The sequence below is a fragment of the Coenobita brevimanus genome, chromosome 49 (genome assembly GCF_032717465.1).
Source record: "Coenobita brevimanus isolate Jiangsu-jjx chromosome 49, ASM3271746v2, whole genome shotgun sequence".
NCBI classification, from domain to species: Eukaryota; Metazoa; Arthropoda; class Malacostraca; order Decapoda; family Coenobitidae; genus Coenobita; species Coenobita brevimanus.
In genome coordinates, this window is record NC_137002.1 from 12,735,922 (window position 1) to 12,753,661 (window position 17,740).

Genomic DNA, 17,740 nt, shown 5'->3' on the forward strand with positions numbered 1-17,740 from the left:
CAACCTACAGTTCAACCAACTCTTGACGAGAAAAATTATCAACACTACGGGGTACTGTCTCATCTGGTGAGGTCCAAATTAGCAAGAAAAGTGTCAGCTAGGATAACATCATCATCATCATTACCCTCTAAGTCACCAGTAACTTTAGACTTAGCCCTGGCGACAGCACATGCAGAGAACACATCAGCGACATCACAATCCTGGGTCGCACTCACTAATTCACTAGACAACTGAGGAGCTGGACACACTTGACTTCCACCAATATCATTTCCAAGTAAGAAAGTTACACCTGACATTGGGAGTGTCTCAACCAACCCAACCATAACGAAACCATTAACGAAACCAGACTCTAAATTCACTCTGCACAGAGGGACAGAGAAGCAATTATTCCCTACACCTTGTAAGATTACAGTTTCATCAGAGGAATTAACATTAGAGCCTAGAACACTGGTCAGCATAAGGGATTGGCAAGCACCTGTAACTGATTTCCTGTCATTACTGTCCAGAGGACTGACACAACCATCAGACAGGAAATTAACACATGAACTCTTGAGAGTGTCACCCACGATACAGCTCAAAAGAGGAGCTTCATCATGAGAATTTAATTTACCCCTCAAAGCAGGTTCAGTTAACTCGGTTAAAGAATTCTGGGAACTCTCAAGGGTGGACACTAGACCAATTGACTGAATATTTAAAGACTCCTTTTTGTTCACATCACACTGTCTCCTGAAACATTTCTCTGTAGTATGACCAAGCTTACTACAATAAGTACATTTATTTTTCTGAAATCTAGAGGTTGAGCTGGTATTTACTTCCTGAGAAACATCATCTTTATTCTCTTTCCTGTTACCTGTACCCTGAGTAGAGGCAACGTACTTACTCTCAGCTTTTCTTTTTTCTTTAGAATATCTCTTGTGAGTGAGAACATATTCATCAGCTAAAACTGGAGCATCAGACAAATTATCTGTTATTTTCTCATCAAAATATAGGCTTACATCTTTATTAATACACCTTTTGAAGTCCTCCAATAACATCATCTGCTTAAATTTATCAAAATCAGAATTTACATTCTTAGAACTTAACCACTGCTCTAACAGATCTTCTTTGATTTTTGCATACTCAACATGGGATTGCTTATCTTGCTTTTAAGTTGTCCTGAATTTTACTCTATAGGCTTCAGGAACAAGCTAATAGGCCTTAAGAATCAAGCTCTTAACTACATCATAATTATCAGATTGATCCTGAGGCAAAGATGCATAAGTTACTTGAGCTTTACCCGTGAGAACACTCTGTAGGAATACTGGCCAATACTTTTTGGGCCAATGAAAACCTGTAGCTACCCTCTCAAACAACTGAAAATACTTTGTTAAATCAGATTCATTAAAAGGAGGGACAAGTTTAACATTTTTAGCTACATCAAAATCATCAGAGCTAGATGATCCAGTTCCAACTTGTTTCATGTGATACTCATGGTCTGCCTGAATCCTAGCAAGTTCAATTTGTGCCTGAGCCTGTGCCTGTGCCTTCTGAATACGAGCCTGAGACTCAGTCTCCTTAGTATTTGCCTGAAACTTAGCCTCCTTAGCACGAGCCTGAAACTCAGCCTCCTTAGCACGAGCCTCCTGCAGGGCTAGCTGTAACTTAGCTATTTCAATCTGCGTTTGCTCATCTGGAGGAGTTATATTAATCAAACTTATATTAATCATGTCAACAATTTGATCTTTAGAATGATGAGAGCGAACAGCAATTCCCAATTGTTGAGCAACAAGCTTAAGTTCATTCTTTGTTCTGTTTTCTACATCACAAACTGTTTGCACATTTGACAAAATATCTTTGGCTTCATCAAGAGTAGTAATAGTAGACATCATCAATAAATCACAGTCACAAAATATCAAGCAATATCCTTATGATAATATCCTCAATATCCTGGCGAGGTCGCCAAATTTATGTTACGGAACAGACAGAGATAATGAACACTTCAAGTGAGAATACTAAAATCACTACTGTCCCACAAAGTTCCAGGTTCAAAACAAAAGACTTAGGTAAAATTACAATTTAAAGTTTAATGCTCAAACTAACAACTAAACATTCAGGACTCATAAGGATAATGTAATGGTACATATATGGTTAACAGCAATAGCCTCTATTAACACGAATTTAGCAAGAGCAAATTTATCTAAGTCAGCCCTGATAAAATTAGAAAACCGGATAATGCTCAGTTAAAGTAAGATATAATATTGTCACAGATACAAAACACTACTCACACTGGCTGACTTTAAAAACTTTACATGAATCACAAAAACCTTACAAGGCCCACGAATTAACGTCTCAGGCTATACAGTACAAGAAAAATGGTAATAACACTTATACTCAAATTATACAGCAGCTAGATGGCTTGAGACTTCCTGAGCACTCACAAAAATAATAATACACTATACAGGGGAGGACAGAGATGTGAACAAAATGAGGAGTAGATATAAGTGGCAACTAATGCAGAGACTGAGCTCATTATATAGGGGGCCAGCAGAGCCTGATTCAACTTGCAAGAAGAACGCGGAAATGAAGGAACAGGCGAGGAAGAGTTGACAGTCCTGCTCTGAACAACAGAAAGAACGACTTACTCTACTATAAGGGGGAGAAGGGGGGAGTGAGGTAGAACACGCAAGCCTGGTCACTATGGAAGCCACGAGGCGAATCGTGATCGAACATGCAGCATACTGTACGTTAGAATTATACAAAGGATGATGAAATCATAGGCTATGTAACAATACATATATCTATCTATCTATATATATATATATATATATATATATATATATATATATATATATATATATATATACCTGTATATACATTTCTTTTTATTCATTCATTCATTATCCAATCCATCATTGCCCCATGAAGAGCATAGGAGCCCTGGGCTGGGCAAGAGGACCCTGACATTTAAGATGTGTGTGACCAGCCTCACTCATCCCTGAGTTGCATTACTTGAGCAATAAACCCCAATCTTGGATATAAACTTTCACCAGCTCAGTCCGATTAGAGCGCCGTAATTAATCACTAAATCACCAGGTGCAAAAATTCGGTTATATGGTTACCACCCAGCATAGTAAATGGTTTCCTTGTGCACAGGAAACCATTTGGCTTGTCACTCAGTGCAGAGTCACCCACAGGCAGAAAGAAGAGGAAAGAACGAAGGAAAGAAAGACAGAAGGGGGAGTGTAAAGTCACCCACAGGAAGAAGGACGAGGAAAGAATGAAGGAAACACAGAAGAGAATGGAAGGAAAGAAGGATGGAGGAGAGGAAAAGGCAGACACATGAGAACAGCACTACATCGAGTGAGTGGATGGTGAGCGCCCTCCCCTATATATATATATATATATATATATATATATATATATATATATATATATATATATATATATATATATATATATATATATATATATTATATATATATATATATATATATATATATATATATATATATATATATATATATATATATATATATATATATATGTATAATTGCCAAAACCAACAGTGGGTTCACTGAAGCTTATAATTATGACATGATTGAACCATGTACGTACACATAATTTTTCAACGATATACCTAAAATGTGTCAATATACCATAATTATTATCGGGACAGACCCGTGTACATACTGTACAGAATAATTTCTCAGCGATGATGTATAACATTTATTCAAAATTAGAGGATATAAATATACTCTGTAATTATTCAGGAAAGAACCATATACATATGATTATTCAATGTATGTACAACTGTTATGTATAAATAATGTGAACATATGTGAATACTGACTCCTCATAGTTGGAGGCGTGCATTTGTAAATGGGAAACTTAAAAAAAAAATAAAAACTCCGTCATCCGATCCCAAATTCCTCCGCACCGAGCAACTTGTATCTTGTCTCCTATATCTAGTGGGAGACAAGATACAACCGAAATCTTGTCTCTGGACTGTCACGTGACTGTCCAGCGACAGATTTAGACTTTCCTGAGACAGTCGCGCAACAGTCTAGTGACACTGTCGCGCGACTTTTACTGGATAAAGTATCTTCGTATGTATATTTTTTTTTTTTATGCGAGGAAGAAGGAACCAAAGGCCATGAGCCCGCAGAAACAGTTCCCTCCAAGAGAAAAACAAAATATAATAGAGAGCTAAATTCAAGATCCGATCATTTTGAGATGCCTGGACACACTGCGTTTGAAAGACTGGAGATCATAGGCAGCAGGAAATACAGACAGAGGGAGACAGTTCCAGAACTGACCTGTTGCATAAATGAAAGACTGGGAATATCAGTTAACTCTTGCATTAGAGAGTTGGACAGAAAAGGGATGAGAGTTTGCTGCCAGACGGGTGCTACGCGCCCGTCGTAGAGGTGGAGGAATGCAAGCAGACAGTTCAGAGGAGCAGTGACCATTAAAGTAGCGATAGAAAAGCGATAAAGATGCAACAGTGCGGCAAAGAGACAGAGGTTGAAGGGAGTCAGTAAGAGGAGGAGAGTTAATGAGATGAAAAGCCTTTGACTCCACCCTATTGAGAAGAGCTGTATGTGGGGAGCCTCCCCACACATGAGAGTTGTACTCCACACAGGGGCGGATAAAACCCCTGTATAGAGTCAACAATTGTGCAGGGGTAAAGAAAGAGCGGAGTCGGCTTAGCACACCCAATCTCTTGGAAGCAGATTTTACAAGAGATGTAATATGATCTTTCCAAGATAAGTCCCGAGTAAATGAAACCCCAAGCATGTTCAAGGATGATGCAGGATTAAGCTGAATATTATTAAACATTAGTGGGTATACCTGTGGAAGATTTTGTCTGGTAGATAGGTGTAAGAACTGAGTCTTAGATGCATTAAAAACAACCATATTATTTTTACCCCAGTCAGAGATACGAGCCAAGTCAGACATTAGGTGTGCCATAGCCTCATCCCTTGTTTGTTGAAGTAACTGTTGAAATGGGCGTTGCGGGAACCTATTGGAAAGGTGAAGGGTGGAGTCATCAGCGTATGAGTGGATAAGGTTAAATGCACAGCTTAGATGATCATTGATGAATAAGAGGAAGAGAGTTGGTGATAGGACAGAGCCCTGAGGAACACCACTGTTGATAGATCTAGGAGAAGAACGATGGCCGTCTACAACAGCGGCTATAGAACGACCAGAAATGAAGCTAGCGATGAAGGCACAGATAGAAGGATAGAAACCGTAGGAGGACAGTTTGGAAATTAAAGATGTGACCCAGAAACCGTGTCTAGCGACTGTTGCGAGATGAATTTTGATTTTTCTGAGACAGATGCGAGACAGTCCAGAGACCATGCTGCGCGACTTTGTATCTTGGTGTGTACGAGGCTTTAGAATGTAACTATTGATCAAATGAATCTTTGAGTTCTCTAACATATGCCACATGAGTCTGACCTTTCTGTTTAAATTTAGATCTAAATATAAGCCTATATGCCTCTGGCACGACCCTATATGATTTAAGAATGGTATCATTTATGCAATCATTGCCAGCACATTGATAACTGATATAGAAATATAAACCTCTTGAGCTTTTTCTTTCAAAACACCCTGCAGCAATGTTGACCAAGAGTCTTCTGGCCGAACAAGATGACCTACAACTTTTTCAGACATTTGGAAGTACTTAGTGACATCTTGCTCATTAAAGGGAGGTAATAGCTTTATATTCCTGGTAACATCAAAGAGTCCCTGGCTGGAGGTGAACTATTAACCCGCCCCGTCCCAACCACTCTTTGACCACTGGTACCCCCCAATCCCGACCATTTTTTGACCCTTTTTTTTTTTTGCTAAAACTTTCGCTTTTGGTGAGAAACATCGAAAATTCATAGAGAAATCGCTCACCTGGGGTTTAAAATACTCATTACAGGTAGGAGAGCCTCCTTACCTTACTGGGTTTTCTATCAGGCTGGCACCAAAGAAAACGAGTTCTATGAGAGGATAACTATTTCACACCACTCATAAACGGTATTTATTTATTTACTGTTACGAATTTATATGTAGTACAAGAGTATATTGGTTTTCAAGCAGTAATATAGGCATTATAAGCATTGTTTCACTCACTAATACCTGACCTTTTTTTGCCACATTACCTGATCATCATTTCTAACTGTTTCTTCCTCTAATGCTATGTAAAGTTTGTCCTCCACATTGTCATTGATTGGGGAATCACTCTGGCCCTGAATTTCGTACCGTGGCATGACATGGCTATACTGGCCAGGTCACTGATAACAAGTGAATTGCTGAGACAATGGCATGCAGGGGGGGGGGAGGAGGTCATGCTGGGTAAGGCATTGTCTCTGCCTGGCATCTTGTAGAGGAAGGTGTCACGTGTATACGTACCAAAAATGACTCGCGAAAATTGAAAATTGTGGAAATTATGAACCTTGCAATTGCAGGACGTTGAAGTACGTCCCCGGGATTAGCTGTGACAAAACATGAGGATGTGGAAGTACGTCCCCGGGACGCTGCGGGTTAAGGAGCCTTAGACTGTAGTCATGATCTATTTCCTTTGGTCTTATTTGAGCTTGTATTTCTAGTTCTCTTACTTGAGCTTGCACTTCTAGTTCTCTCAACCTAATTTTGACTAGCTCAAGTTGCACTTTATCACCAGTATCGTGAGCAGAATTGTCACTACAGGCAGGCATCTCGGACACCAAAACCTCAGAGTCAACACCTTTTACAGTATCCTGTAACTAGGTGGCTCAGGACTAATACTGGGGGACTTACTGTGCTCAGACATGGGATCCAATATTAGACCAAGTAGGCAATCTTAGTGATTTTGACAATATTTCAACTGCAAGGCCTGGGCAAGCAATATGGGCTCACGCCTTGTGAGTGTTTGCACTTTCTTTGGGGAAGGCTTTGAATTAAAAAACTTTCTGACATCACTATCATTCGTTAGGCCCATGAATACTGATTATGAGTTAATTAGGCAACAGTAGGCACTGTGTCTGGCTAAAGTTGCCAATGTCATATCACAGAACTATCCTGGCAGGAGGTCGCCAAATTGTTGTGGGTATATATTACGGTGCACTCTTTTTTAATCAATCACCAAAAGGGGTAAGGTAAAGATCACAAGAAAACTAGGTTACTTTACTTACACTGAAACACACTATCTATCTGCCTATATACCTAGGCTGCTTCCCCCAAGGAAAGGGAGGCAGCCGAGACAGGACGACACACTCCCAATTTACTCACTCAAATACACACATTTATTAGTATCTTAACCCCAAGAGAAGAAGGGACAGATTCTCACTGCACTGCACTGCACTGCACAAGAGTCAACTGCGCAGTGTAATCAGCGACATCCGCTGCAGGGCTCAACAGCAGAGCTGGTTTACCCCTGCCACATTACATGAACCCATTCTTTTACCAGCAACTGACGACCAGCTGATCAGACTAAACGTGGGAGAATAGCCTCTAAGGGCTGGGTTACCATATATTCATTCGCAATTTCTCTCCAATAATTCCTATCACGTGCAGCTTCTCTTCCTTGGCCAACAGACATCCCTGTCGCATCTGACGCTCTCCTTACACTGTCTATCCATCCTATTCGTGGTCTTCCTCTCAGCCTTACACCTCTCACATCCGATCTAGTTATCATTTTAACCAATCGCTCATCAATTCTCTCCATATGTCCAAACCATCACAACACACTCTGCTCAACTTAATCAGCCATTTTATGCATAACTCCTGTTCTCCTTTGCACTTCATTTCTCACTCGATCCATATGCATCACTCCACACATACTCCTCAGACACCTCATCCCCATTACATTCAAACTTTTATTCTCTGTTACATCTATATTCCATGTTTCAGCCCCGTATAATGAGTAGGTACCACTGCACCCTCATGCAGCTTTCTCCTTACATGCATTATAGGCGAATGACATCTAAACATCTTTTTCATTCCTCCCAGCACCTTTCCTACTTCATTCATTTTAAAGTTCACCTCTACACTGATCTTCCATCCACAGCAACATGTGACCCAAAATAACCTACTGCGTCCTGTCATCCTATGGGTGCGTCGGAACATTTTTTCATGCTGACGCACTGGTACATTCTGGAATTCCAAGGTCCGTCATTTGCACATTTTTAAAAGTTGCGTGGGTGATTTTTGGTTGGCATATGCAGGAGACCTTCCTCTACCTGCCGCCAGGTGGGGACACTCCCTGACCCCGCATGACCCCCGCCCGCTATTGTCTCGGTCACTCACCTGTTAGCAGTGACTCACTCAAGACATGGTGCGCCAAGGTCTCTCCGACGACGAAATTCAAGCCACCCTTGATGCTTTCACAGGTGAGAGTGATTCTCCAATCAGTGACAATGTGGAGGACAAAGATTACGTGGTGCCGGAGGAAGAAACTAGCAGCAGTGATGAGGAGGTACCGTTACCAAGGAAGGTGCGGTATGTGATGTACTGCAGGGCTAGGGAAGGCCAGCCAGGACCCCAACCACGTGGACGAACCTCTCTCCACCCCTTAGACGAAGGGTCTGACGAGGATGAAGACGAGGCCAAGGACGGAGCAGAAGGTCGGGTTGTTCCCTTGTGGTTGGGGAGGGAGAGGATTTTGCACTGGGAGCTGAAGAGGCAGTGAGGAGAAAGATAAGGTATAGGCTTAGTGTTTTGTCTGGGGAAGGTGTGAGTGGTGGGGCAAGCGCCAGTGAAAGGGAAAGTGGTGGTGGTGGTGGGAAGCCAGCTCCTGGGCAAGCATGTGGTGCACCTGGGGAGCAGGCAGGTGGAGAGCGGCTGCTCCCCAGCACCTCTTTCATCCCACAAACTTCCCGTGCATCCTCCCCACAGCCGCATGATGTGGGTAAAGGAAGGAAAGGGAAGGGAAAAGGGAGAGGGAAGAGGAGTGCAAGTGGGGAAAGGCACTGCTCTCCACCTCCCCAACCTCCCCCACCACCCTCTCCTTCCCACCCTGATGAAGGCAACGATGGGGACGAGGCTGGAGACGTTGGTGTGTCGTGGGACTAGGAAGATGTGAGTGATTTCAGTTCCATCATTCACCAGTTCACAGAAGAGTGGTTGTCTGGCTGTACCGCACCTGCCTCCACGCAGGCTCCACCGGGGTGGATTTCTTTCATCAATATTTCGGTGAGGAGTTTTTGGAGCGGATAGTGGAACAAACACGTTCGTTAGGAGCCAGCGCCACCAAAGCGATTGTGAAGGTTCAACAAGCAGGCACTCCCAGCAATATGACTACCCAGTAATGACAGGTGAGATGTTCATATTTTTTTTGCCCTGATTCTCTTGGTGGGTATTGTCAAGAAAAGACAAATTCCAGTATATTGGTCTATGGACCCAATGAAAAACACGTTTCTTTGGGAATGTAAGAGATCAGAATAGATTTCAGCAAATTCTGAGCCGCCTCCACTTTTACGATGGCGATGACCCTGCAAATGCTAATAACAATGATAGAATGAGGAGAATAAGGATGTTTTTTTGATCACCTGCAGGAAAAGTTCCACTCATCCTTCTATCCTTACAGAGATCGTTGTGTGTGACTGTAAAACTGGTTATGTGCAAGACAAAGTCTTGTACACTGGTACACGGACAGACATAACAGAAGATCGAAGTATTGGACTCTCAGGGGCCATGATAGAGGAGTACCCTCATCGTGGTCACGCCTTGTACCTAGACAACTGGTACACTAGCCCCCTTCTCGCTCAGTACCTCCATCTTCACGACACCGGAGTCTGTGCCACAGTGAAAAAAAAAATGCCATCATATGGTCAAGATTGGGAGGAAACTCAATAAGAATGAGGTGTTCTTTTCAAATCACATAACATCCTTGCCACCGTATGGAACCAGAACAAGGAAGTTTTCCTCCTTTCGATGGCACACCGCCCCCTGATGCACTGCACCGACTCCGTGGATGACCGCAGCAAGAGGAGGCACCACGTTTGGAAATCGGAGTCAATTGTTGACTACAATATTAACGTGAGGCAGGTTGACCACTGTGACTTCATGATTTCCGGTGTGGAGTGTGCCAGGACCATGCTGAAGTGGTACTATCTATCTATCTATCTATCTATTGCCAGACGCCTCAATCCCGTTTGGGGTGGCCACAAACAAATCGCCTCCAAGTCGCTCTGTCCCCTGCCATTTCACTGCCCTGCTCCCAACTCACACCCCCCTCTCTCATATACCTCTCCACTCCATCCCTCCATCTCATCCTTGGCCTCCCCCTCCCTCTTCCCCCCTCCACCTCACTCACATACACTCTCTTCGTCAGTCTTTCACCCTCCATCCTCTCCACATGGCCAAAGTGGTACAAAAGTGGTACAAAAAGCTTTTTTTCCACCTGCTAGACGTCACGGTCCTCAATGGCCACTACCTCTGCAAGTTGACTATGGGTACCTCAGAGACCTTCGAGGGGTTTGTGAGGGAGCTGTCCCATGAACTTATCTCTAGATGTGCTGAGGAAAGGCCACACCACTGTCCCCCTCCCCCCCGCCACTGCTGGCTAGACTCCCCTATGCCTCACATGATACCACTTCCCCGGCCTCATCCCTCCTCAACCAAACCGTCCTAGACCCTAGTGCTGCTGTCACGTATGCAGTCACTCAAAAGCAAGAACAACCACTCAGACAAAAGACATGAGGTACGAGTGTGTTGACTACAATGTAGCATTGTGCATGGAGCCCTGTTTCCAGGAATACCGCACCTTTGAATACTTCTGATACTGTGTGTGCTTGCGGTATATGATGCTCACTATAGTAGTAAGGCCTGTAAATATATGTGATAACTATTATATAAAGTGTAAACTTGTATCATGTTTGTGGGAAAGTATTATGTAAGTTGAAAAATAGATCATAAGTTGAAACAACAGTCACAGTGAGTCACTGGTGCAAGAAATTGGCAATTTTTATGTGTTCGGTGAGTGAAACAACGCTTATATCACCGATATTTGTGTATAAAAACCAATACATTCTTGTACTACATTTAAATTTATACCAAATGAACAAATACCTACATATTCTGAGGGGTTTGGAATAGTTACCCCTACCATAGAAAACGTGAGCGCTGCACCGTGGCTCCAGAGAAGACGGTACCAGGTGTGGAGAGGGTCACCTGAACGGCCCACTTCTAGGCTCAGGTGAGCACTTTTTTTGAGATTTGCCATTGTTTCATTAAAAAAAAGCAGAGGTTTGAGCCCCCCTCCCCAGAATTCAAAAATTGGTCAGGATTGGGGGGGGGTCATCAAGGAAAAAGAGGTCGGGAAGCAGCGTGTTAAAACGCTATACCTCCTCAAGCAACACAACACTCAAAAACATATTCATCCTCCTACCATCTACCAAACTCGTACACTTCCTTTCTTATATCCTTTGACTAATGCAAGAAAGCCTTGGTAAAATCATGCTTGTTCTAATGCTGTCCACAACAGGGAGAGGGCCTATTAAAGGTACCGGAGCCAGCCCACCCCCGAATCGCATCTTGCTTATGTTTCTGCCAGGAATCGTGCTAAGTCTGTTCTTCGCTCTGTGTCAAGTCAATGTTTGTATGTTCTATGCTGCCTCTAATACATGTTATTTCAACTCAATGTTTCGATGCTTCGGGACTGGATGAGGCGGGAGTTGAGGAGTGGCGATGACTGGACTGGAGTGGAGAACAAGGACAGTGGGGGACCAGCACTGGCAGTGAGTGGTAGGCAGCTGTTCCCTCTCCATTGCGGAGCTTTGTATGGAGCCCACTTCCATTACTTCACCTGAGCTGTACGTGTGGGAAGTGGTGTTGTGTTGTCTGCTGTCTAGCCACTCACATTACCATACCTCGCCTTAGCTATCAGTGCTCCAGCCACTCGTTTCACTCGTGCCTCTATCCACCTCACCCATACCCAGTGTAATGCAGGTGTATTGAAACACCTGCGGACATGCACCCTGAAGTCCAGAGGTATTGTGTACCTTGTCATGTGCAGATCTGTTCTTTTGTTACTGATTTTTAGTATTAAGGTTTAGGATAAGGATTATAGGGCTTAAGTGATATTTAGGTTATGTTATTAATATGGGTAATGCTCTTAATTGTAATAAATCAATTCTTCACATGTGTTCTTTCAGTACCCAATTAACGATGTGCATGATATCGGAGGGTCTTTTCTATAAGAACACTGGAGTCACGAACATGCTAATTATCGTTAATATATAATCCTAGCATTTACCTGACCTGAATTGTGACAAATTGGCGCCCGAACAGGGACTCGACTGATATTGTGCATACGTTATACGGGTATTGCTTGAACCTTTGTTCCTGAAAACCATGAATAAGGAAAGGAGCATCAAAGATCTGCATGATGAGGCTTCACTGTTAGGTTACTCTGGTGAAGAACTGCATAAATGGGTTAGAGAGGAGTGGCAGAGAATGCAGGTAGCCGAAAGGGAAAGAAGGGCTGCCGAGAGGGATCTACAGAGGTTAAAAATAGAAGCTGAAATTGAAGCTTCTAAAGCTGCTGCCGCTGCCAGTGCTGCTGCGGCTGGTACTGCTGTTCAGCCAGTTACCAATGTGTTGCACCCACCAAAACTGCCAGCTTTTGAAGAGTCTAAAGATGATATTGACATCTTCATTTCTCGTTTCGAGCGAGTAGCTGAAGGTGCTGGATGGTCACGTGCTATTTGGCCTACTGCTTTAGCATCTCTCTTAACAGGACGTGCACTTATGTACCATATGTTCACAGACGATGTGGTGGCAGATTTTAGTAAGTTCAAGGCTGCTTTACTGAAGGGGTACGATGTTACATCGGAAGGATGCAGAAAAAGATTTCGAACTTCTAAGTTTCGAGAAGGTGAGTCTGCTTAACAGTTAATATGCAGGTTGAAAAAACACATCAAGTGGGTTGAAGCAGACGGATGTGTACAGTCATTTGATGGAATAACTGACTTAATAGTGAGGGAGGAATTTATCAAACTGTGTCCTCTTCCACTAACTACTTTTTTAAAGGAGCGCCATGTCCGTAGTTTGGAAGAATGTGCAGTGGAAGCTGATCGATGGATGGATGCCCACGGACACCCTGCCAGCACGAATAAGGTGAAGCCAATCAGGAGACCAGGAGATGGAGAGGAGAAAACGGACACAGTTAAGCCTCCTCAAGCAGGACCATCTACTGGAAAGGACGAAAAGGGAAGGAAAACAGGTTTGTGTTGGTTGTGTGGAAAACCAGGTCACAAGAGAAATAACTGTCATTTGAATGATAATGCTAAGTCTAAGTTATCTGGTAAAGGTAATTTAAATGTATGTGTACTGTCTCCAGTGAATTACGTAAGCTTAAGAACGATGACTGCTTAACACTGGCTACTGGTAGTGTGGAGGGGCACACAGTGACTGCCATGCTTGATAGTGGAGCAACATTATGTCTTGTGGCAGAGAAGCTGGTAACCCCAGAACATTATTCGGGTCGTACCTTAAGACTGAAATTGGCCACTGGAACAGTAGTGATCTTGCCAGAGGTAAAGGTATGGATTGACTCTCCCTGGTTGAAGGGAACTGTGCAAGCAGCTGTATGCCAGTCACCTGTGTATGACCTAGTTGTGGGTGGAATTCGTAAAGGAACTTATGCTCCTTCATTAGAACAGGTCTCACCCACAGCAACTAGTAGTTTGGCAGAAAGTTCGGCGACTGGTAGCACGATGGGATCTGCGGTGACTACTGGCAAGACATCGGAGGCTAGTGAAAAATCTCTTGTTTCTTCCTCGAATGAAGATTCACTGCCGACTAAGGATGAAAGCTGTGTTTCTGCTGTAACCAGGGGACAAACTCGATGAGGTGAGCAACCCACACAACCATTAAAGGTGAATAAGTGTGATTTTGTGTCTACTTCTGAATTCTTAAAGGCTTTGGAGAGTGACAAATCCTTAAATTCTGAGAGAAAACATATTTTTACAAGAAGAACATTTCAATCAAAGGGGAGGACTCCTAAATTTATAGAGAGAAACCTAAGATTATACAGAGTAACAGAATTCAGAGGTGATGTAAAAGAACAGCTAATAGTGCCCCGAGGACATCGTAAGCAAGTGTTTAAACTAGGACATGAGAGCATCATGAGCGGACACCTGAAGACAAAGAAAACATTAGACAGGATCCAAGCTTCATTCTTCTGGCCAGGAGTGGTATCTGATGTAACACGATGGTGCAGGTCATGCGACAAATGCCAAAGAACGGTAAACAAAGGCAGTGTGAAGCCAGGAAAACTTACTCCCATGCCAGTGATTGAGGTGCCTTTTTCACGAGTAGGAGTGGATATAATTGGACCAATAACACCCAGGGCATACAATGGTGCAAGACATATTCTTACGTTGGTTGATTTTTCCACACGATATCCAGAGGCAGTAGCTTTACCAAATATCGAGACCATAACTGTAGCGGATGCCCTGACTGATGTTTACTCGAGGATAGGCATTCCAAATGAAGTACTTTCAGATAGGGGTAGCCAGTTCACGTCACGAATGATGGCTGAAGTAAATAGACTTTTGTCTAACAAATCTTTGAAAACCACCCCATATCATCCCATGTCGAATGGTTTGGTTGAAAGGTTTAACAGAACCTTAAAGAATATGCTTAGACGTATGTGTAAAGAAGATCCAAAGGAATGGCCAAGGTACCTTGCTTCACTTTTATTTGCTTACAGAGAAGCCCCTCAGGCGAGCACAAAAGTTTTCTCCTTTTGATTTAGTTTATGGTCGGACAGTTAGGGGTCCACTGAATGTTCTACGGGATATCTGGGATGGAACTGTGACCACACCAGAAAGTGTAACCACTTACAAAGATGTCATTGATTTAGCTGAGCGACTGGAGGAAACGTGTAGATTAGCTAGAGAAGAATTAATGAAGGCACAGGAATTGGACAAAAGCTATTATAATAGGAAGGCTTCTGACAGAAAGTTAAAAGTGGGAGACAGGGTACTGCTATTGCTTCCAAGTGACAGGAATAAGCTACTTATGCAGTGGAAGGGACCCTATGTTGTACTAGATTGTTCGTCACCATTGAATTATGTAATAGACTTTGGTGGAAAGAGAAAGAAGTTCCATATTAACATGTTAAAGAAGTATGAGGAAGATAATGAAGAAGAATGTCTTCCTAACCATGTTAATGTTTCAGCTGCTAATGAACTTCAGGATTGTGCGGCAGTGGTAATGCAAGAGTCTGAAGAGGTTGGGCAGTTATTACTGCCAGAGATAGAATCCTCGACGGTTTGGTCTGATGTCACACTTTCAGAGTGTTTATCACTAGCGGAAAAGGAAGAGGTACGTGGATTACTGAATCATTATTATGATGTATTTTCAAACTCTCCAGGACTTGCCAATGTTAAACCTCATGAAATGATTCTAACAGACCACAGACCAATCAGGTGTAAACCGTACCATGTGCCTCACAATCTGAAGAGTGCTGTAGCCGAAGAACTAGACCAGATGGAGAGAGCCGGGATTATAGAGAAGTCTGATTCTCCATACAGTAGTCCAGTTGTTGTAGTCAAAAAGAAAAATGGCGGTGTTAGAATATGTGGTGATTTCAGAAAGCTGAATAAGGTGATTCAGTTTGATGCTGAACCCATGTGTTTACAAGAGGATATAATGGTTAAATTAGCCCACTCTAGATACTTTTCAAAGATAGACTTATCAAAGGGATTCTGGCAGATCCCTCTGCATGTAAATAGTAGAATATACACTGCTTTTGGTACAAGTAAGGGATTATTCCACTTTAATGTTCTACCATTTGGTTTGTGTAATTCTCCTGCTGTTTTTAACAGAGTTATGAGGGAAGTTTGGGGCAGCTTAGGAGGTGTTGAAGTATTTGTAGATGATATTTTGATTCACTCATGTTCTTTTAAGGAACATCTCAGACACATTGAACAGACTCTGTTACGCCTAAAAGAAGCTGGGCTAAAGATAAATCCACTTAAATGTGAAATTGGTCAGTCAGAGATAAACTTTCTTGGACATATAGTTGGAATAGGAATCTGTAAGCCACAAAGTAACAAGATTCAGAAGATCACTAAAGCCTTGCCACCTAAGACAAAGAATTAAGTTCGCTCATTTCTTGGACTTTCTGGCTATTACAGAGATTTCATTCCTAATAATTCAGTTATAGCAGAACCCTTAATTAATTTAACGAAGAAGGATATGCCAAATGAAGTTACATGGACTGAACAAGAACAGAGGTCGTTTGATACTTTAAAGTTTAAGCTCTCAAGTAATCCCATTCTTAAACTTCCAGATATGTGTAAGGACTTTATTTTAAGGACAGATGCTTCTGGAGTGGGAATCGGAGCTGTCCTAATGCAGTATCACGATGAGATGCTGTGGCCTGTGGCATATTCAAGCAGGAAGCTTAAGAAGGCAGAGCTCAACTATAGTACTGTGGAAAGGGAATTGTTGGCTGTAATTGAAGGGGTTCGTAAGTTTTATCAATTTCTTTATGGTCGAAGGTTCGTTATTCAGACGGACCACTTGCCATTACATTACCTGAAAACTACAATTAACCGAAACCCTCGCATTATGAGGTGGGCACTCTATATGCAGCAATTAGAATATACCACAGAGTATATCAAGGGAGCCGAGAATATTGGAGCAGATTATTTAAGCCGTGTTGAGCATTCTGACATGTTAGATCATGTAGGTATGTGTTGTGTGGATTTTGAGGCCTATGATGCTATTGCAGAGAGATACAATGTGAAAATAAATTGGCATGTACTATAGGAGAATACTTGTAATGCAGTATGACTGTCATCTGCACTTTGCATATAAATGTTTTGTGAGAACTTAACATGAATGTAAGTTCTATTGTCAAAGGGGTATTGTCAAGTCAATGTTTGTATGTTCTATGCTGCCTCTAATACATGTTATTTCAACTCAATGTTTCGATGCTTCGGGACTGGATGAGGCGGGAGTTGAGGGGTGGCGATGACTGGACTGGAGTGGAGAACACGGACAGTGGGGGACCAGCACTGGCAGTGAGTGGTAGGCAGCTGTTCCCTCTCCATTGCGGAGCTTAGTATGGAGCCCACTTCCATTACTTAACCTGAGCTGTACGTGTGGGAAGTGGTGTTGTGTTGTCTCCTGTCTAGCCACTCACATTACCATACCTCGCCTTAGCTATCAGTGCTCCAGCCACTCGTTTCACTCGTGCCTCTATCCACCTCACCCATACCCAGTGTAATGCAGGTGTATTGAAACTCCTGCGGACATGCACCCTGAAGTCCAGAGGTATTGTGTACCTTGTCATGTGCAGATCTGTTCTTTTGTTACTGATTTTTAGTATTAAGGTTTAGGGTAAGGATTATAGGGCTTAAGTGATATTTAGGTTATGTTATTAATATGGGTAATGCTCTTAATTGTAATAAATCAATTATTCACATGTGTTCTTTCAGTACCCAATTAACGATGTGCATGATATCGGAGGGTCTTTTCTATAAGAACACTGGAGTCACGAACATGCTAATTATCGTTAATATATAATCCTAGCATTTACCTGACCTGAATCGTCACACTCTGCTAAAAATAATTTCATCCATACTAAATGCTCCCAACTCTTCAACTCGAATTCTTCCCGCTCCTTCTGGCACCTTCCTTCCTCTTTTCTACTCTGATGGCTCTGTAGCTATTTCTTCTACTGATAAGCCAGATCTCTTCACTCAGACTTTCTCCTCCAGTTCCACCTTAGATGATTCCGGTGCTGTTCCTCCATCACTTCCCGCCTGAC

General features: G+C 42.5%; 1 protein-coding gene across 1 annotated transcript in view; it reads left to right on the forward strand.

Annotated features, from left to right (window-relative positions):
* The first annotated feature begins 14,081 nt into the window (after window positions 1–14,081).
* Window positions 14,082–17,740, forward strand: part of LOC145399538 (uncharacterized) — a 51,237-nt gene continuing 47,578 nt past the window's right edge. The window contains exons 1-3 of the mRNA XM_080272142.1: window positions 14,082–14,466; window positions 14,669–15,721; window positions 16,256–16,435. Coding sequence (XP_080128268.1) covers window positions 14,082–14,466; window positions 14,669–15,721; window positions 16,256–16,435 — 1,618 coding nt within the window. The remainder of the gene's footprint in view (window positions 14,467–14,668; window positions 15,722–16,255; window positions 16,436–17,740) is intronic.